This window comes from Sus scrofa, chromosome 7 (assembly GCF_054392235.1).
Source record: "Sus scrofa isolate SSC_HxYL_T2T_F1_AM1 chromosome 7, Sscrofa_HxYL_maternal_Yorkshire_Landrace_v2.0, whole genome shotgun sequence".
Lineage (NCBI taxonomy): Eukaryota > Metazoa > Chordata > Mammalia > Artiodactyla > Suidae > Sus > Sus scrofa.
The window spans coordinates 46,386,160-46,407,760 of NC_139389.1; the positions used below are offsets into that span (position 1 = coordinate 46,386,160).

At 46.9% G+C, this 21,601-nt stretch overlaps 2 protein-coding genes across 3 annotated transcripts in view; one reads left to right on the forward strand and one right to left on the reverse strand.

Moving 5' to 3' along the window:
- Nucleotides 1–6,110: 6,110 nt before the first annotated feature.
- On the reverse strand, nt 6,111–7,341 carry TBCC (tubulin folding cofactor C). Its single transcript, NM_001258407.1, is given in 1 exon segment — nt 6,111–7,341. A coding segment is annotated over 1 exon segment (1,044 nt). The 5' UTR covers nt 7,325–7,341; the 3' UTR covers nt 6,111–6,280.
- A 239-nt stretch (nt 7,342–7,580) lies between these two features.
- BICRAL (BICRA like chromatin remodeling complex associated protein) overlaps nt 7,581–21,601 on the forward strand; it is a 109,297-nt gene continuing 95,276 nt past the window's right edge. For both annotated transcript variants that reach the window (XM_084968162.1, XM_003356632.6), the window contains exon 1: nt 7,581–7,607. The gene's annotated coding sequence lies outside the window, so the exon portion shown is untranslated. The remainder of the gene's footprint in view (nt 7,608–21,601) is intronic.

Consider the following 21,601-nt stretch of genomic DNA (forward strand, 5'->3'; position numbering starts at 1 on the left):
AGAATCAAACATCTACCTTGTTATCAGCTCTAAAATTAGTTTATGTATAGCTTTCTTGGTGAAATAAACACAACTAAAAAAAATATTTTTTTGGCAGCATCCATGGTATGCGGAAGTTTTCAGGCCACGGATTGAACATGTCCTCATGGATACTAGTCAGGCTTCTTACCACTGAGCCACTATGGGAGCCACCCCTCACCCTGGCAAATTAAAAAAAAAAATACATAAATGCAAGGACAAAATGCTGAGTTTTGTTACCAGGTAAGTAAATGGCTTTGAATTGTTTGCTTGATCTTTTCAGTTCTTAAAGTTCAGAGAAAGTACAGCATCTGAAAAATTGGAAGGCAGGCCTTTGAATAGTAACTACTTCCATCTGTAACTGCTGCTGGTCTAGGCAGGTAGTGGGCAGGGTTGTCATTTAGGGAATTCAAGCCCTGGATTGGTGATTAATATAAAAGCCTTACATTTTCTAACCAGGAGAAGTTCCAATAGGGCACTGCCCTATTGGAACCCTCAGGATCTCTCTCAGGATTGTTTTTTTCTTTTTCTTTTTGTCTTTTGTCGTTTTCTAGGGCCGCAACTGTGGCATTTGGAGGTTCCCAGACTAGGGGTCTAATCAGAGCTATAGCCGCCAGCCTACGCCAGAGCCATGGCAACGCCAGATCTGAGCTGCATCTGCTACCTACACCACAGCTCACACCAATGCTGGATCCTTAACCCACTGAGCGAGGCCAGGGGTCCAACCCGCAACCTCATGGTTTCTAGTTGGATTTGTTTCCGCTGCTTGCTGCTTCACGACGGAAACTCCAAGGATTGTTTTTTCACTCATCTGATCTACTAGACGGTAACTTCCATCAAGGAAAAGCACATGCCTGCCTTATTCACCACTGTGCTCTGAGCACCCAGCACTGAACAGGTGCATATATGTAGTAGAAGCTCAAATATTTGTTCAGCTGAATTAAATGTGGTTTTTGTGTCATATTTTCCCTGCCCTTCTTGAAACTTAAAGCTGATAAATAATTGACCTTCATCTTTTTTTTTTCTTCTTCTTAGGGCTGCACCCATGGCATGTGGAAGTTCCCAGGCTAGGAGTCAAATGGGAGCTGTAGCTGAGTCCTACGCCACAGCCACAGCAACACAGGATCTGCAGCCTATACCACAGGCCATGGCAACACCAGATCCTTAACCCACTAAGCGAGGCCAGGGATTGAACCCGAAACCTCATGGATACTAGTTGGATTTGTAACCCACTGAGCCACAACAGGAAATCCCCCTTTCATCTTAATTGTAATGGCCAACTTTTTTTCTTTATAAGAGAAGAAAACAAATAGTGCAATTAATTTTTTGAGGTGGTGGTGAAACTTTTGAATTAGTTGTCCAATTTAGTTGTCCAATTTCTGTGGCACTACAGTAATTGCTGTTTACAAAACATGTTACCATGTGACATTAGCCTTAGAAAGTTGAAACTTTATGTCTTGCTATATTTATTCATCTCTGCCTGATTAACAGAGTTACGGAGTTCCCTGGTGGCCTAAGGATTCAGCATTGCCACTGCTGTGGCACAAGTTCAATCCCGGAGGAACTTCCACATGCCGTGGGCTCAGCCAAAAAAACCCCCACACAATTAAAACTATTTTTTTATTGTTGTTCAAAAATGGCTCTTGAATTGCAGTCAAAACTTCAGCATTAGAACTTATAATTGATCATTTCTCCTATTCTTATGGATTAAGATTCTGGAGTGGCACTTTTATAATTATATAATACTCATATAATACTATGCTAAATTCCATTTAACATAACTGATCATAAATTAAGTTTAATAAACTCTGCTTGACTAATGTGCAATTTTATTGCTTTTCCAGAGTTGATTTTGATGAAAATATATAGTCATTACACGTATTGGTATAATATGCCCTCGTTGTAATGACCATTATTAGATCTGCTTAATAAAAACTTAGTAAAATGGGAGTTCCCGTCTTGGTTCAAAGGAAAATGAGCCTGACTAGCATCCATGAGGATGCATGTTGGATCCCCGGCCTCACTCAGTGGATTGAGGATCCAGTGTTGCCATGAGCTGTGCTGTAGGTCGAAGATATGGTTCAGATCAGGTGTTGCTGTGGCTGTGGTGTGGCTGTGGCTACAGTTCTGATTCAACCCCTGGACTGGGAACCTCCTAAACAGAAAAAAACAGACCAAAAAAAAAAAAAAAACAACTTACTAAAATGACTTCAGCCAATGCTTTTAATTCAGGGGTATGACTTTAATGTAGATTTGTTTGTTGTTGTTAAACAAACAAAACCAAAAAACAAAACAAAAAAACCATCCCAGCTTAAGTTTAGGGAAAACATAACAGGGCCTATTTTCTGAAAGAGCAGAAAGACTTGAGAGGACAGACAAGATGAATAGGCAAGACCTTCTGGGGAGGAACTGACATGGCTTGGGTACCACTCACCACTTTGGGCAGCGCTTATTTAAGTTACAGATTGGCCAGCTCAGGGACCAGAGGCAGACTACTAAAAAATTTTTGCTTGTCTCGCACAGTGTTTTTTAAATGCCTGACTGTGTCTGCCAAGTCATCTGGTCCCCCAATCCCTAGCGACGTACTCCCATTTGACTTAACTCATGGACCTTACCAGCTTTGCCCTCGTCAGCATAGGGGTGCCTGGAAAAGAATGATGGAACTTGGGAGGGAAAGAAGTGAAAATGGAGATTTTAAGAATATGTAGAATTTGAAAGGCAGGTGAGCCCAGTAAGGGTGAAGGCTAGTGGTACAGACACAAGACTGTGCACATAGAGAGTTGAGGCTCTGAGAGAATGAATCCAAAGACTCTAAAGGCAAAACTCTGGACACCACTCATATCTAAGGGCTGTATATCACCAGAATTCCAATGAAGGGAAAGAAGCCCCTCAACACAAAACAGGTTAGGAGCTCCTGTTATGGCTCAGCCATTAACAAACCCGACTAACACCCATAAGGATGTGGGTTTGATCCCTGGCCTTGCTCAGTGGGTTAAGGATCAGGCGTTGCCTTGAGCTGTGGTGTAGGTTGCAGACGAGGCTCGGATCCCGCGTTGCTGTGGCTGTGGTGTAGGCCGGTGGCTGCAGATCCGATTGGACCCCTAGTCTGGGAACCTCCATATGCCTCGGGTGCAGCCCTATAAAAAACAGAAAGACAAAAAAAAGAAAAAAAAATTACAAAGACTTAAAGAGGGGGTAGATGTAGGCGTATATGGACAAGGCTAACAGCACAGGGAAGGAGCTGGAACATCCTTCAGTGATATGAAAGGTGGAGGATCTCAGGATCTGGTGTCTTAAAAGGCCAGTGGAAAGAGAGAGCCATAGGAGGTAGGGGGTGTAGGCACAAGTGGAAGAGAAAGATCTGGGCAAGAGGAGGACACATACCCCTACTAAGGAAAGACCAGCAAAGACGGACATGTTTTCAAATACGAGAGATGTTACTGAGTGCTAGTTGGGTGGCCTATAGCTAGTCAGGTCAAGTCAGCAGAGTTATAGGTACAAAACTGAACTTTAGCAGAAAAAGTTCTACGGAATCTGGCATAATTCAGGACAGGCTTGCTGAACAGCAAAGAAAACTCAGCCGAGATTAGCAAACACTAACTATGCTTCATAATGCCGTAATTTTGTGATTTTATTGTCTATTACAAACTGCAGGTTTGCAAGAGTTCAAGGGATTTTTATTTTTTAGATGTAATTAGGAAAGTTAACTTTCCTATAAAAATGATTGGTCTACAAATATGAATTGCAGGCCCATGAGTGCCACAGCATACTTTATTCTTTTTTCTCTTTTTACAGCTGCACCTGCGGCTTATGAAGTTCCCAGGCTAATGGGTGGAATGGGAGCTGCAGCTGCTGGGCTACGCTACAACCACAGCAATACTGGATCCGAGCTGCATCTGCAACCTATGCCGAAGCTGGCAGCAGCACCAGATCCTTAACCCACTGAGCACGGCCAGGGACCGAACCAGCATCCTCATGGACACTATGTTGGGTTCTTGAATCACAACCTGCATGGTATATTCTTAAGTGCACTTGTGTTAAACTATCAGTCTCTAGGGCATAGCTCTAGGTTGGGGTCAAAGTTTCTAGTATGTTATCTCTTTTTATCATAGGATTAATTCTCCTCAGGGATGTTTTTCCCCCCTCTTCTTTGTGGATGTTGCAAATTGTGAAACTGATTAGGATCCCTTTTGGAGTTAGCTAATAATTGAGGGGGGTGGGGATCTGGATTCACCTCCAGCTAAGGAACAGAGTTTGGTAGGCTGTTTTTATTGGCCTCACTTCTTCCAATTTGTAACTCTACCCTCCTTCCTCCTTGTCATTTGCTTTTGTTATCTTGTTACATTTCACATGTCCTAGATATGACTTTAAATCCTTTTTTGGAACTAAGTAAAATATATAAATACTAAAAATATAAATACCTGAGGTATAAGCACCTTAATACTTGTGGTAATTATTAAATAAAAAGTCCATCTGCAGTTACAAAGCCATGAGACCCCTAAAAGCTTTTTGAAAATCTTACAACCTTCCATTTAAGAATAATGGGTGGTAGTGAAGAGATCAGAAAGCCAAATTATTTAACAGTAGAGGATTATAGCAAAATGAGTCGAAAAATTAAGACTTGGCCAGATGCTTGCCCCAATCCTTTTTGTATGAGTAGATAGATACGTAGCACTATTACGCCTGAGAATTTAAGGAAAGCAAATTTGCCCTCTTTAATTTTGGAAGCTTTCTTTCCAAATCAACACTATTCCAAATCAGTATCTTGTAGTGGTTAAGAAGGTGGGCTCTGAAGCCAGGACACCTGGTTTCAAATCCCAGTCCACCATTAGGGCTGTGTGAACTTTGGGCAACTTATTTGTTTTCTTCACTTGAAAAATGGTGTCGGAGTTCCCGTTGTGGCGCAGTGATTAATGAATCCGACTAGGAACCATGAGGTTTCGGGTTAGATCCCTGGCCTTGCTCAATGGGTTAAGGATCCGGCGTTGCTTTGAGCAGTGGTGTAGGTTGCAGACGCGGCTCGGATCCCGCGTTGCTGTGGCTCTGGCGTAGGGCGGTGGCTACAGCTCCGATTAGACCCCTAGCCTGGGAACCTCCATATGCCCAGGGAGTGGCCCAAGAAATGGCAAAAAGACAAAAAAAAAAAAAAAAAAAGAAAGAAAGAAAAGAAAAGAAAAGAAAAATGGTGTTAACAGAACCTACCTCATAAGATTTTGAGGACTTAATAAGTTTTTATGAGTAAGGTGCTTACAGTGGTATCTATGGCATTTTAAGTGCACAAAAAAATTGGTAAACTATTTTGGCATTACAGTTGGTTAAGACTGATGAGGAACTTGGGGTCCGTGCCAGAACTTTGGATGACTAGCAGGATGCCAGAAACTCAAGCTAACATGCAGCTGAAGACCAAAGAGGAGTCCTTTCAGCGCCCCACTGAAAAATATCTATAGGGATCAAACCCGCAATTCAAAGAAGCTCTTGGTTAATGTCAGTTTTAACAGGTTTGATACCTTACTGCCACATTAACTGGCTCCCAATAGAGCCCTCCTGAATTCTTTTTATTAAACGAGTATTACTGAAAGCCTACTTTATTTTTTTTATTTTCCCACTGTACAGCAAGGGGGTCAGGTTATCCTTACATGTATACATTACAATTACATTTTTTTCCCCCCATGAAAGCCTACTTTATTGTGCAGTAAGGTTTTGTTTTGTTTTTTGCCTTTTTTTAGGGCCGCACACTGTGCAAATGGAGGTTCCCAGGCTAGGGGTCAAATCAGAGTTACAGCTGTCGGCCTATGCCACAGTCAAGCAACACAGGATCCAAGCCGAGTCTGCGACCTACACCACTGCTCACAGCAACGCCGGATCCTTAACCCACTGAGTGAGGTCAGGGATTCAACCGGCAACTTCATGGTCCCTAGTTGAATTCGTTTCCACTGCGCCACAACGGGAATTCCATCGTGCAGTAAGTTTTAAACAGCACAAATCGTGTAAAAACCAACACACAACTACACCCTTTTGCTCTTATGGCTTCACACTTATCAAAGAAAAGCTCCTAGACATTACCAAAATAGGAAAAATTCTTTAAAGTGCCAGACCTGTCACAAATTTAATGTAGATCAAATGTAGCAGCTTATCACAATCTCGTCTTAAAATAATGAAAACATATACGGCGTGAAAACAATAGATACACTTTGCAGTCCCATTAGCCGGAATCAGTCCCACATGGGAAGGAGTAGGAGTGAAGAAAAGCGTGACAACTGCTTTAGTCCCACTGGATCCTTCGCTCTTCTTCCGGAAGAATGCTCCAGTTTGGGGAGGCCACATCCCGGGCCAGCCAGTTGAAATCGTCAACGTCGTTCCAGTTATTTTTGCTCCTATCTAAACCAGAGCCCTCAAAGTCCTTGTCGATCCCCGGGTAGCTCCAGGTGTAGGGGGCGAACTGGATCCCCGTGCAGTCCTCCACGATGGCCCTGCTGGTCACCAGCAGGAAGACGCGGGTGTCTTTTGTGGTGTGTACGCGGAGCTGCTGGCAGGCCACAGCCAGCACGCAGTCACTGCAGTCCTCCAGGAACACAGAGGTGGACACGGGACCGCAGAGCAGCGTGCAGCCTCGGGCCTTGGTTAGCCGCAGAGTATTGGGATTGCCATACAATTTGATCGTGCAATTACTCAGTTGGGTCAAAAGGACGTCGCGCTGGTGCAGCTCGTCGGCTCTCTTCTCCAAGACTTCGGACTGCAGGTTGGAGAAGCCGCAGACCCAGCTGGAGTCGAAGCCTCCCTCCTCCTTCAAGGGCGGAGAGGAGGCCAGGATGGCGTCAGCAGCCGGGGCGCCGGGAGCCGAGTCTACTTTGGTGGCTGAAGCGACATCCTTCCTGCGAGTCTTGAAAGCGAAACGCTTCTTAGGCTGCAGCTCCTGACGCCGCTTGGCCAGGGCCGCCTGCAGCCGCGCCAGCACCTCTTGTCCCTGCCGCAGATCGTAGGCGGCCAGGAACAAAACCGAATCGTTGATAAGTTTCTGCAGCCCCTGTAGCCGAGCGGCCGCCTCCTCCAGCTTCTCGACGGACTCCCCGCCTTCCAGAAGCTCTTCCACGGCCGATCGCTCCCGAGCGAAGGCGGCGGCGAAAAAGTCGCTCTTTTCCTCCTCCACCTCCTCGTTCTGCCGCTTTTGCTTCCGCCTTTCCACCTCCAGTTGCCGCTCTTGTTCTCGCCTCTGAAGCCGCTCGGGCACCAAGCTCCGGTCCCACTGGGACCCCAAGTCCCCGTTCCGCACAGCAGCAGCAGCCGCAGAGAAACTACTATCCTCCATCTTGACTTCAAGCTTCCTTTCTCCTGCCTTCCTTCTCCGGGCGCGCCCTTCGCGAAGCCTCCCACCAACGCGCCTTGTGATTGGTCGGACATGCTGACGTCAGACCCCGGCCTTATTTTCTTTGCCCATTGGCTTCTTGGCGTTGGAGGGGCGGGGCCGTGGGGCGGGGCCGACTGGCGGGGGGGTGGGGAGACAAAGGTCCTTGTGGATGGGTGGGGTGGGAGGCAGGCGGGGGAAGCTTTTTTCCTCTTAAAGGGGCAGGCCTTATATCCGGGATTGTGGGGTGAGTTGCAGCAGCGGCAGCTGCACATGTGGGTTTGTTTATAAGAACAAGGTTAGAAACTCGCAGGCCTCCCCCTCCCCCCCAGCTCCTCCCTACTACCCCCTTACAGGCCGGAGAACCGCTACTGGTGGGGGGAATGTGTGCGTGCGGTGGTGGGGGGGGACAGGTAGTGGTGAGAAAGATGGAGGGGGGGATATTACACCGCCCGGCCCGCGCCGGAGGAAGCGGCAGCTGGAACAGCTGTCTAGGGAGCCGCTCGCATGCCTCAGTTTTTTTCTTTTCCCTTCCACCACCCCTTCCCCCAACCCATTCCTGCCGCCCCCAAACCCTCATCCTACCCGCCCTCCCCCTCCCCCCCGCCGCTGCAGTTCGGCGTGGCCTGGGGCTCCTGGATCCCCGCAGGCAGTTACAGGGGCGGGAGAAGGCGAGGGGCTCCGGTATGCGACATACTGGGCTCCTCACTGCAACCGGGTTCAGGGGGCCCTGGGGGAGTCTCAAAAAGGATTTCTATTTTTTGGCCAATTACTGCAGTCGGAGGGGTGGGGGGAGGGTAAGATTCCACACCCCCTTCCTCTTCCTCCCACGCCCTCCCCCCTTTCGCCGTCACAACCTCGGCAGCTGGGCGCCGCTGGCCGCGCCCGGGTGAGACCTCAGCTCGGGCTCAGGCTCTCTGTGGGGCCGTCGGTCTTTAGGAAGGCGATGGGGGAAATGTTACATTATTTCTAGAGGTGGTGGGAGGGATTTGTCACCGGAAGTGGATGAGCCTAGCCTAAAGTCGGGACCAGCCAGAGGTGTGAGTGGGCAGCCCAGACGGCGTAGTCACTGGCAAAACCCAGGGCAGCGGGCCGGGCGAGAGCTGGGGCGCGGCCGGCACCGGCGCTCGGCGACCTCGCGTGCTAGGTGCAGCCCGGCGGAGCTCGGGGGCCTCCGACCCGGCCCGCCCTTACCGTCTTTGGTTTCACTCTTAACCTCCACCTCCGTTCCCAGCATCAGTCGGGGTATTTAACTGCCCAAGAAATTGTCACTTGAAATTTCACTGATAATACCTGCATTTTGATGCAGAGGGAGATGGGAGGAAGCGAGAGAATGGAGAGTCGTTTCCGATTGTTCACGCCGCTTTCTCCTCCTTTCCTTTCCATTTTAAGCCCAAACCAAAAACAAACATAAATTCCCATGTTTCTCCGCTGAAAATCAGCACAGGTCACACTGTTTGGCATATTCCACTCGGGGGGTGGGGGTTATTGTATGTTTGTATGTGTGTGAACGTGTACCCGATGGAAACGGGGGTGCTGAAAAAAACCCTGTGTACGCTTGTGGTATATCTAAGTTTTCATTCGCTTTGTTTCATGGGCAAGAGAGATGGAGGCTCTGGGGGTTTTGTGAGGTCTGGTGAATGAAATATAACTGGTGATCTTATGTGAGTCGTACCGGGAATGCAGTAGCTGCTTTATTTTATGAAGGTTGGGTTAACCAAGGGAGCCTTAAAAGATTTATTTTTGCTAGGGAAAAAGACCTGACCTGCCTCTTTTAAGTTTTTCACCTATTGAATCTTTCCCACTCAAATGATGAAGGTCTGTAGCCAAACAAGGTTTATTGGATTTGGGAGTTGCAGGTGGGGTGAGGCAACATTTTTGTATTAACTATAGTGACTCTAGGATAGGGGCTTGTGTTGTCTGTATCAGAAGTGGGACGGAAGGTCATTCATTTAACCCTTTTGAGAACTTCATTTTTGCTCATCAAGAGGTTTTGGCATAGAGTCCAGTTGACTTTGGAAGTTTCTGAATATTTTGAGTTGGCTAGTTCAAACTTTTCTGAGAAAATGGCAGAAAAGGACAAGAATGTACAGGTCACCCTACTGACACAGTGTGTGGGAGGCTCTTTCAAAGACTGGGAATGGACAGCGATCAGTTGTATGGTCATCATAAAGCATTGGCTTGACAGTTCTTGACAGACCCTGGCACAACTGCAAGCCAAGGTAGGTGGTCAAGACATGGGCTTAATGTGCCCAAAGCAGTAGGCATTGCCAGACTACTTGCCTGTTCTGACATTTGAGGGCAGTTGATTCAGTGTGCATCTTTGAACTGGATTCCAGCTTCTCAGAGGTAAGTGCCTGTTCTGATGGAAGGAAAGAGGGGGGTACATTACAGCAGAAACGTGGTAGAAGGCAAGCAACCAATGAGTTCTGAGTCCTGCTTTCAAAGATACTTTTCAGGACTTGTGAATCAGAATACTACTCTCTTATACACATCTTGCAAAGTGAAAGAATTCGAAGGTGTTACAGACTTTAAAAATTTTTTAGCAAAAACGTAGACACTTTAATCGTTCTATTGGTTAGATTTACTTTTTTAACTTTTTGAAAATTTCAAAGTGGAGAGAAGAGGTTTATGTGTACCCATAATGCAACTGCAACAATTACCAGCTGACAGTCTTGTTTCGTTCAAAACTCTGGCCACTTCCCCACCCCACCTCACTCAGATTAGCAAATCCCAAACCTTATTTTATTTCGTATTTCACAATTTGTAAATATCTCAGTATGTATCTCTAAAAGATTAGGACTGTCTTTCTGAAATAACCAACAGTACTATCACCGCACTCTAAAAAAGTGGTGATTGTTTCCTCAATATCATCAGCATTCCAGTCTATCGTCATTTTTCTCTGCTTATTCTCTAATTTCCTTTTCTTAAGTTAATTTATTTGAATAAGGATCCAGATGAGGTCTATACAATGTGCCTGGTTAACATGTCTCTTAAATCATGATTAACCGCCTTTAAATCCTTCCCCTCTCTATTGTTTTGTTGAAAACACTTTGTTTCATAGAATTTCCCACGGTCTGGATTTTGCTAGCTGCATCTCCATTCTATGTAATTTTTTTTTTTTTTTTCCCACTGTACAGCAAGGGGGTCAGGTTATCCTTAGATGTATACCTTGCAGTTACAGTTTTTTCCCCCACCCTTTCTTCTGTTGCGACATGCCATTCTATGTAATTTTAAATTCTTGTCCTAGTTATTCATTCTTTTAAATTCATAAAGCAAATGTTTCTGTAGTGACATACCACAGGAAATCAATAACCAGGTAGTGAAAGCCTATAAGCACAATAAAACAGTCTTTGGGTGTGGATAGATGGCAAAGAATGGGACCTTTTGTGTTCCTGGGGTGTTTCAGGGACCCTATGCAGGTGGGATATGGCAGCCACACCTGGGCAAATGAAACAGATCCAGGCCCTCTCTTCTAGTAGCTCAGTGCCGAAAGGAGGTGTCACTTCATCTTTCAGCAAGTCTTGAACATGTAGTGGATAAAAAGGATTCATTAAAACTGCTGCATGTCAACTATGAAATATGAAATTTTCCTGCCTGGGTCAGTGACTTTTCTGACATAAAGACAGTGAAAGATGTCAGCTGGGGAGTTCCTGTTGTGGCGCAGCAGAAATGAATCTGACTAGTATCCATGAGGATGCAGGTTCAATCCCTGGCCTTGCTCAGTGGGTTAAGGATCCAGCATTGCCGTGAGCTGTGGTGTTGGTCACAGATGTGGCTCGGGTCTGATGTTGCTGTGGCTGTGGTGTAGGCCAGCAGCTGTAGCTCTCATTTGACCCCTAGCCTGGGAACCTCCAGATGCCATGGGTGTGGCCCTAAAAAGACAAAAAAAAAAAAAAAAGGAGTTCCCGTCGTGGCGCAGTGGTTAAGGAACCTGACTAGGAACCATGAGGTAGGTTGTGGGTTCCATCCCTGGCCTTGCTCAGTGGGTTGAGGATCTGGCGTTCCCTTGAGCTGTGGTGTAGGTCGCAGACACAGCTCGGATCTGGCGTTGCTCTGGCTCTGGCGTAGGCCGGTGGCTACAGCTCTAATCTGTTCCCTGGCCTGGGAACCTCCATATGCCACAGGTGCAGCCCTAGAAAAGAAAAAAAAAAAAAAAGAATGCTGTCAGTTGGGAAGGCATTTTGCTATTCCTGAAAAGGCTCCAGGTTGGTCTGAGAAGCAGAGGGAGCAGCCCCTTCCTCCCATCTATGCCCCTGGCTTTCTCCTCCCCTTCCGCCCTCTTCAGACATTGGGACTTTCTTCATCATTACACACCTAATGCCTAGCACAGGGTTGGTGCCGATCATTTATCTAAGGGCAGTTTATTAAGTGCTGTGTCTAGCACTGAGCCAGGGGGCTGTCTTGCTGCCAAGGTGCATTAAGATGGGCAGAGAGTCCCTTTCCTCCTAGAGGAGGCCTGATCTGGGCCAGTAATTACACAAACATGTAAACTTGTAACAGCAGCAATTGACAACTGTTAGGTAGGGCAGAGGAGCATGAGTGCCCCTAGGGGTAGGTTTGACCCAGAGAAGGCTTGGAGGGGGCAGGAGGGTGGAGCTCTGGCTGAAAGGTGGAGCGGGAAATGCAGAAGTGAGTGAGTGAGCCCTGAACATCTTTTGGATGTGTGGGGTCACTGGTGACCTTCTGAAGAGCAGTGTCCCAGGAGTGCTGTGAGTGGAAGGGGTGGGAGCAGGGCACGGAGCTGGTACCAAACCCAGATAACTCTGTGGAGTAGTTTGACTATGATGGGGAAAGTGGGAATAAGTGGGAGGTGCAAGGAGGCCAGTGAGGTGTTTTTGCTTTTTACTGAAATGCAGGTAACGGAACCCAAAACACAGGTGTAGGGATTAGCCATGGATGGAGGGAAGGACAGCTTTCTCTTTGGCTGTGTTGTTGTTTTAGGTTTTTATTATGAAAGTTTTCTTTCTTTTTTTCTGGCGGGGTGGAGGGGGTGCTGCACTAAGTGGCATATAGAATGTCCTGGGCCAGTTTGAACCCACACCACAGCAGTGTCCCAAGCTGCTGCAAGTGACAGTGCCAGATCTTTAACCTCCTGCACCACAAGAGAGTTTTGAAAGTTTTCTAGTAAACACAAATTTTTCACCTCAACTCATAGGAACAGATGCATCATAAGTGAAACAGGGAGTTCCGGTCGTGGCACAGCTGAAGTACATCCAACTAGTAACCTTGAGGTTGTGGGTTCAATCCCTGGCCTCACTCAGTGAGTTAAGGATTCGGTGTTGCCATGAGCTGTGGCATAGGTTGCAGACACAGCTCAGATCCTGCGTTGATGTGGCTGTGGTGTAGGCTAGCAGCTGTAGCTCTGATTCAACCCCTAGCCTGGAAGCTTCCATATGCCAAGAGTGCAGCCCTAAAAAAAAAGCAAGAAAAAAAAAAGTAAAGCAGAAGCTTTAAAAAACAGTAATTACTTTTGCAATCAGTGTACAACAGTTGCTATTTTCTTTTTATTGCATTTAAAAATACTGGTCAAAGAGTTTTTTTGTGGTGCGATGGGGGGTAAAGGATCCGACATTGTCACTGCAGTGGCTTCCATCACGGCTCTGCTGTGGTGCAGGTTCCATCCCTGGCCTGGGGCCTTCCACATCCTACAGGCACAGCCATTACAAAAAAAAAAAAAAAGTATAAAAAAAATTTTTTTTTTAAATTGTGTCTCAGAGAGTTCCCGTCGTGGCTCAGCGGTTAATGAATCCAACTAGGAACCATGAGGTTGCGGGTTCGATCCCTGGCCTTGCTCAGCGGGTTAAGGATCCAGCATTGCTGTGAGCTGTGGTGTAGGTCACAGACTCGGCTCAGATCCCTCGTTGCTGTGGTTCTGGCGGAAGCCGGTGGCTTTGGCTCCGATTAGACCCCTAGCCTGGGAATCTCCATGTGCCGCGGGAGCGGCCCAAGAAACGACAAAAAGACAAAATAAATAAGTAAATAAGTAAATTGTGTCTCAGGAGAAGGTGCAGCTTTAGGTAAATTTGGTAGTTGCGGAGGAGTCTGATGGAGCAGGGTTCTCTGCTGGACGTGGGAAGAAAGGGGTGGAGTGTCTGAAAGTGGGGGGAGGTTTTGAAGGCCCCCTGGAAGGAGGGAAAGCTTGTTGCCCAGAGAAATGGGGCTGGTGGAGGGCAGTCTAGGCTGGAGACTAACTCAGGCAAAGGAGATGGAGTTTGGAGCGGGCCAGAGGAGAGAAGCTGGTGGGGAGAGCCTGACCCTCCAAAGACAGGAATCCCCATAGGGTGGCTTCTCTGGAAGAGTCTGGAGGCTTGATTCCTGCAGCCTCTCATGCATTCCCTACAAAATAAATCTTCAGAAACTCACATCACTCTTCCAAGCCGGGCCCTGCCTGTCAGCAGATGACTTTATCTGCTCTTCTTGGGGAAAAAAAAAGACCACCGGTTGTGGACCCCACCTCACTTCCGTCTCACTTAGATCTTCGCTGTGAAGCCCTCCTGTGTGTCGCTTGCCCTCTGCCCTCTCCCTCAAGGCCAGGCTCTCCACCTGAACTGTGTCCCTCCCGTTTCCCGGCACCTAAAGCCACCCCATCCTTCTCTTTTGGCTCTTTAATGTCTCTTCTTTGGAATCTCCTCTGAGTAAGCAGGTTCGCTCAACTTAAAACAATTTTCCTTTTGTCCTGCCATCCACCCAAGTGAATGCTCTTTCTTTCTTGTCAGTAGGCTTTCTTTCTTTCTTGTCAGTAGACTTTCTTCTTGGTCTTTTTTTAGGGCCACGCTTATGGCATATGGAAGTTTCCAGGCTAGGGGTCAAATTGGAGCTGCAGCTGCCAGCCTACACCACAGCCACAGCAACGTGGGTTCTGAGCCACGTCTTTGGCCTACACCACAGCTCACAGCAATGCTAGATCCTTAGCCCACTGATCGAGGCCCAGGATCAAACCCGCATCCTCAGGGATCCTATAGTCCAGTTTGTTACTGCTGAGCCACGACAGGAACTCCGTGACATTTCCTTAACACAAAAAACAATCATCATAAAATTTAAAAATTGGTAAATTAGACTCCATCAAAATTTAAACTCCTTTTTTTTAAATAGACTTTTTTATTCTATTTTAAAAAAAATTTCTTAGGGGGAATTATTAGGTTTACTTTTTTCCCCTAAATTTGTTGAGATATAAGTGACATGACATCTCATGATCATGATGATTTGACTTGTGTGTATATTGTGAAATGATCTCCAAGTAGTTAACACACCCATTGTTTCATATTGTTACCTTTTTCTGTGTGTGGTGAGGACTTTTAAGATTTCCTCCCTTAGGAGTTCCCGTTATGGCGCAGTGGTTAACAAATCTGACTAGGAACCATGAGGTTGCGGGTTCAATCCCTGGCCTTGCTCAGTGGGTTAAGGATCCGGTGTTGCCATGAGCTGTGGTGTAGGTTGCAGATGCTGCTCTAATCTGGCGTTGCTGTGGCTGTGTCGTAGGCCCAAGGCTGCAGCTCCAATTTGACCCCTAGCCTGGGATCCTCCATATGCTGAGGGAGCGGCCCTAGAAAAGGCAAAAAGACAAAAAAAAAAAAAGAAAAAAAAGGGGGAGTTTCCTCTCTTAGCAGTTTTACACAATACAGTGTGGTTAACTCTCGCCACCCTGCTGTATGTTACATCCCCAGCACTTACTCGTCTTATAACTGGAGGCTTGTCCCTTTTGACCACCTTCACCCACTGCCATCCCACCTCCACCTCCCACCCACCCCTGGCAGCCACCATTCTACTCTGCTTCTATGGGTTTGATTTTAACAACAAACATTTTATTTATTTATTTATTTATTTATTTGGTCTTTTGAGGGCCACACCCACGGCATATGGAAGTTCCCAGGCTACGGGTTAAATTAGGACTGTAGCCACCAGCCTACACCACAACCACAGCAACTCGGGATCCAAGCTTCACCTGCCACCTACAGCACAGCTCATGGCAATGCTAGATCATTAACCCACTGAATAAAGCCAGGGATTGAACCTGTGTCTTCATGAATGCTAGACGGATTCCTTTCTGCTGAGCCACAACAGGAACTCCAACAACAGACATTTTAAAAGTCATCTACATTTGCTGTGTTAAGATTCTCAACTTCATAACTTCATTTCCTCCTTAGCCTCTTATCCAACGTCTGTCTCTGCCACTATATTTGAAAATTATTTTAGAATCTCCATTCCCTTTTTTTTGGTTGTTGTTGGCTGCAGCACACAGCAGTTTGATGTGGGAACTCAGTTCCCAGACTAGGAATTGAACTTGAGCTGCAGCAGTGAAAGTGCTGAGTCTTAACCAATAGGCCATCAGGGAACTCCCTTAATTCCCTTCTCACTTTTAAATCCCTTGCTGTTTGAAGCTCTAAGCACTGCATGACCCCTTCTCAAAGTACCGCCCCTGGTTTTACCACTTGGCTGTGGTACCTGCTCACTTCTTTATCTCCTTCACAGACTTCTCTGCACCTACCTGTTAAATGTCTGTGGGGCCAGACTTTTATCCTGGTACCCCTTTCTCATTCCTCATATCTCCTTTTGTGTGTGTTGGGAGATTATATGGAAGTTCCTAGGCCAGGGATCAAATCCGAACCACAGCATCGACCCAAGCTGCGAAAGTGAAAATGCTGCATCCTTAACCCCCTCCGCCACAGGGGAACTCAATTTTTTTTCCCCTCACATTTCCTTTGACGAGCTTACCTTTTTTCCCCTCAGTACCAATCCTGTCCTTATGCTGACTGATTCTCAAATCCGTCTCCTCTTTCCACTTCTGACCTGAGCCCTAAACTTGAACTTTCAACACCTTTCTTGATATTAATATGTTTCCATATTTCTACTGTCCAACATATCTCATACTTTATTTATGTACTTATTGTGCTTTTTTGGGCCACATCTGTGGCATGTGGAGGTTCCCAGGTCAGGGACTGAATCAGAGCTGCAGCTGCCGGTCTACACCACAGCCAGAGCAGCATTGGATCCGAGCCGCATCTGCAACCTGCACCACAGCTCACAATACCAGATCTTTAACCCATTGAGTGAGGCCAAGGATGGAACCTGCGTCTTCATGGATATTAGTCGGGTTCATTACCGCTGAGCTGCAACAGGAACTTCAAAAATACCTCACATTTCAGATGGCCGAAAATGAAGTCCTGTGATGTCCTTTATTCTTTTCTACTTAAGCTTCAGTTTCTCACTGTGTAGCAAACCAGCCCAAAACTTACTGACTTGAAACAGCAGAAATTTACTACTTCTCACAATTCTGTGGGCTGAGCTGGGGCTGGAGCCTCCAAGACAGCCTCTCTCACCTGCCTGGGCCCTTGGTGCTGCTGTCCACCTGTGCACCTTGTCCCTCCCCGCAGCCTCTCTCTGGCTTGGTCTGGCATTCAGCAGTCCCAGGCTCTAGCTTTGTGTGGTGGCTGGCTTCCAAAAGGGCGAAAGTAGGTGAGTTGGGCCGGAATTGGTCCAGAGTCACTTCATTTGGCCAAAACAAATCACGGGCTGCCCAGAGTCAAGAGGAAAAACAGACTCCAGCTCTTGGCAGGTGGAGTGCAGGCACCAAAGGGGTTGGAGGGAATTGTTGGCAGACAGATCATGCTTTGCAGATAATCCACTGTGCCGTGTATGAATAGTCTTGCTAACTCTTTTATAGCTTTTCCTCCGTGCTAGGCAGTGGCTGAGCCTTCCCTGCATCACCCCATTCAGCCTTCACAGCATCCCTGTCACACAGGGTCTACTTGTGATCCCCCTTGAACAGGTGAAGAACTCAAGAGGGGGGAGGTGATTGTCTCAGGACCAAGAGCTGGTAAGCGGTGGAGCTGCGATTTGAAACAAGGCAGCCAGGTTCCCAAGTCCAAGCGTTTACCCCCCACCTGTCTCATCACCACACCGCATCTGATCACGTGGGAAATCTGTCATCCACAGAAGCTCGTTCTCCCTCACTGATCCTCCCAGTCTGCAAATCCTATCCACCCTCTCTTTCAGCCTTAGCCCCCTCCTCTTCTCCTCCCTGGGCTGTTGCTCGATACCCCATCCGTCCAACCCCCGTGCTTCCCTGAACTCCCCACCCCCACCTCTGGCCTCAGCCACTTACTGCCCTAACATTCAGGCTGATCCTGTCACTCTACCTAAAACTTCTGCTGGCTCGCTGTTGTCTAATCCATTTCAGTCTTTGGTGTGGGTGCCAGGCCCTTCGGGACCTCTCCCCAGCGTGTCTCTCCAGCCTCATCCCCAACACCGCCTTTACCCCAGCCACACCTCCGCGCTCATTCGCTTCCATTGATTCATGCTGCACTTACTAACTCTGTGCTGACTGCGCTAGACGGTTTGCTAGGTGCTAGAGGTACTATACTGATGGACACACAGGCTCCCTACAGCTTCCAGGCTACCTGAGGGATGCAGATGCCTCCAGGGTGGTGTGCTATGCACTGTAGTGGGCAAAATCTCGGATCCTGAGTTCACACAGAGCCACCTAACCCAGAAGAGAGGAGTCAGGGGAGGGAGTGTCTTTTAGGAAATCTAGGCTGGGAGTTCCCACTGTGGCTCAGCGGTAACAAACCCAACTAGTATCCATGAGGACTCAGGTTCAATCCCTGGCCTTGCTCAGTGGGTTAAGGATCTGGCATTGGCGTGAACTGTGGTGTAGGTCATAGACACGGCTTAGATCTGATGCTGCTATGGCTGTGGCAAAGGCCGGCAGCTGCAGCTCTAATTCCACCCCTAGCCTGGGAACTTCCATTGGCTGCAGGTGCGGCCCCAAAAAGAAAAATAAAGACAAGAAATCTAAGCTGGATCCTAAAGAATGAGTGAAATCCAACAAGGTGAAGAGAGAGGGCAGAGAATATTCATTCCTTTCTTTCTGCAAATATTCATGGAACACCAACTATGTTCCAGGCATGTTCTATATGCCAGAAACACTGCAGTGAACAAAACAGACAAAAAGCCCCTGGCCTCAAGCCAGGAGAGCTCCAGTGCCTCTGGCATGTGCAGCAGAGCTGTTGGATGTGTTAGACTAGAGCAGCGTTCTCTGCCCGGCTGCACATTGATAACACCATCACGGGGGAGCTTTCCAACGCCCTGAGTAATTGAGGCACAATGCCTGGGAGGGGGACTGGCATTTTTTAAAGCTTCCTGGGTGGTTCTCCTGGGCAACCAGGGTTTTAAGCCACCCAATAAGTTGGAGGAACTGGAGATCAGAGCTAAGGTTAGGGAGGTGAACAGAAGCCAGACCACAGAGGGGCTGTGTGACTCCTGTTAGGTAGTTTTGTCCTAGTCTTGAAGGCACTGGGAGCTACTATGGGATTTAAGCAGGATAATGACAGGATGAGATGATTCTCACTTTTTTTCCCCCTTTAACAAAGGCTCCATCCAGATGCTCTATGCTCGGTGGGTTCACATGGAGCAAAAGTAAACTGATGGCCACTTGGAGGCTGTTGCAGGAACCAAGGAGGAGTGGTGGTCCTGGGCTGGGGTGATGGAAGTGAGAATGGAAAGGAAGGGGAATGTCTGAGAAAGTTGGAAGGAGACTAGGCAGGACTCCGAGATTCACCGAAAGTAAGGGATACAGGAGGGCAAAGAGTTGAGCAGCTGGGTTTGTAGGGGGCCTCGCACCAGGGTGAGCAGGTTTGGAGAAAGAGCTGGTGGATCCACTTGGGACCTGCTGCTTGCTCTCTTCTGCTTGTGATTCTGTGCTTTTTCTTCTCCACATGATAGAGCCCTGGTCTCCTACAAGATCTGTTTGACACGTTGTCTCTTCCAGGAAGCCTCTCTGAATTCTCCCCTCCATTAGCTCTGGCCGAGTGTTGGTTAGGTTGTGAAGTCAGGATCCTGACCGTATTTACAGATATCTGTTCTGCAGCTTGGGCTCCTCCCACCAGGGATGTGTTTTATTCCACACCCTCTGCTTAGCCCAGCACCTGGTACACATTAATTCGCGCTTGTTAAATAGTTGAGTAATGGATGAAGAGTGGGCCAGAGACAAGACCTCTCCCAGAAGTGTGATTAGAAATGGATCTGGGGGCTTCCTGTTCTCATTTCTAGGGAAAAGGATGGAGAGATCCAGGGGCAGAGAGGAGGGGATTTGTTGAGCTGAATCAGGAAAGAGGCCTCATTAATGAGGCTCTGAGGGAGTTCCCTGGTGGCCTAGTGGTTAAGGACTTGGTGTTGTCACTCAGGTTATAGCTGTGGCTTGGAAAGCTGCTGTTGCTTAGAGTGATATGTAGCCAGCTATCCGAATGATCTTTTTTTTCTTAATTGAAGTATAGTTGACATATTATGTAAATTTTAGGTGTACAACATAGTAATTCACAAATTTTAAAGGTTATATCCCATTTATAGTTATTATAAAATATTGGCTATATTCCCTGTGCTGTGTAATATATCCTTGTAGTTTATTTATTTTATTTTAATTTTTAATATTTTTATCGCTTTCCATGGTATTCTCACAAGTTTCATTTATTGCTGTAAAGATGTAGCAATACAGAGTGTGGAGCTGACAGAATAAATCCCTTGGCTCGCTTTCTGCATTTCTGGGGGGTATTTGGCCTTTCTGCATTTCTGGGGGGTATTTGGGCAGAATTTACATGTAAATAGTATTGCAAAAGAAAACCAGAAATTTCTAGAAAGTCAGAACTAGGCAAGCCCTGAGGGAGCCTTAAGTTCCAGGACAAAAGCTATCTTGCAGTAAAAGGGAAATATAGGAGTTCCCGTCGTGGCACAGTGGTTAACGAATCCGACTAGGAACCATGAGGTCGCGGGTTCGGTCCCTGCCCTTGCTCAGTAGGTTAACTATCCGGCGTTGCTGTGAGCTGTGGTGTAGGTTGCAGACGCGGCTCGGATCCCGCGTTGCTGTGGCTCTGGCGTAGGCCGGTGGCTACAGCTCCGATTCAACCCCTAGCCTCGGAACCTCCATATGCCGCGGAAGTGGCCCAAGAGATAGCAACATCAACAACAACAAAAGACAAAAAGACAAAAAGACAAAAAAAAAAAAAGGAAATATAAGGATATGTAGTGATTTTTTAAAAAATGACAATTCACTCAGTTTAAAGAATTGTGAGATCACATTCTTTCTCTTTTTTCTCCCTTTTCAGCTTCTTTTATGAAAGGCTTTTTATCTGTGAAATCTTCAGTTTTGAGAACCATGGGTCTAATCTTACCACACTTTACAGATAAGGGAGCATAAAACTGTGCAGGTCGTGTAACGTGAATGGAACGTGAGGTATTTCCTAAGCTCTAGCTGACTCTAGGCTCCGTGAGGGCTGTGGTGTGTCCGATGTTGTTTAAACGCCATCATCTGTGCCCACGGCGTCCTGCCTGGCATGGAAGGCTCATCGTAATATGTGTTGGAGGGAAAAATGAAAAGCCCAGGCACTCTAGAGCCCTAGTTTGTGTAGTGTTTATAAGCTCCTTTAGGGATCCCCTGTCCTCTGTTGCCCAGCATGAGCCCCCAGGTGACACAGAGTTCAGCCACATCCAGGAAAAGATAATCCAAGAGGCTGAAGGACAGCTGGGACTATGGGCACGTACCCCCCTCATATTATCTCATTTAATCTTCATGGTAACCTTGGAGTTCCTGTCGAAGCTCAGCAGTAATGAATCCGACTAGGATCCATGAGGATGTGGGTTGGATCCCTGGCTTTGCTCAGTGGGTTAAGGATCTGGCGTTGCTGTGAGCTGTGTAGGTTGCAGGCAGAGCTCAGATCCCGTATTGCTGTGGCTGTGGCGTTGGCCGGCAGCTATAGCTCTGATTCTACCCACCCCTAACCTGGGAACCTCCACATGCCCTGGATGTGGCCCTAAAAAGAAAAAAAACAAAAAAACTTCAAGGTAACCTTACCAGGAGAGTCATAATTTGAAGGAACTACAATTTTAAGATTCTTTACAAGATACAGCCAAATTTTAATGCCCAAACAGGTGTGCATTTTTCATATAGGTAGGGGGTGGGGGGAAAATCGCTATTCAACCTCAGGTTTTTTTCTTCTTCAGTGTAAAAGGAATAGTGAGCCACCAGGTTTTAAGATAGGTTTTTGTAGAAATGCTCATTTATTGAGATCAAATACTCTGATTTTTTAATTTGAATTTTTTAATTAAAGTATAATTGATTTAGAGTATTGTCCCAATTTCTGCTGTACAGCAAAGTTACCCAGTCATATGTATATATACATTTTTTTCCTCATATTATCTTTCATCTTGGTCTATCCCAAAAGATTGGATATAGTTCCTATACAGTAG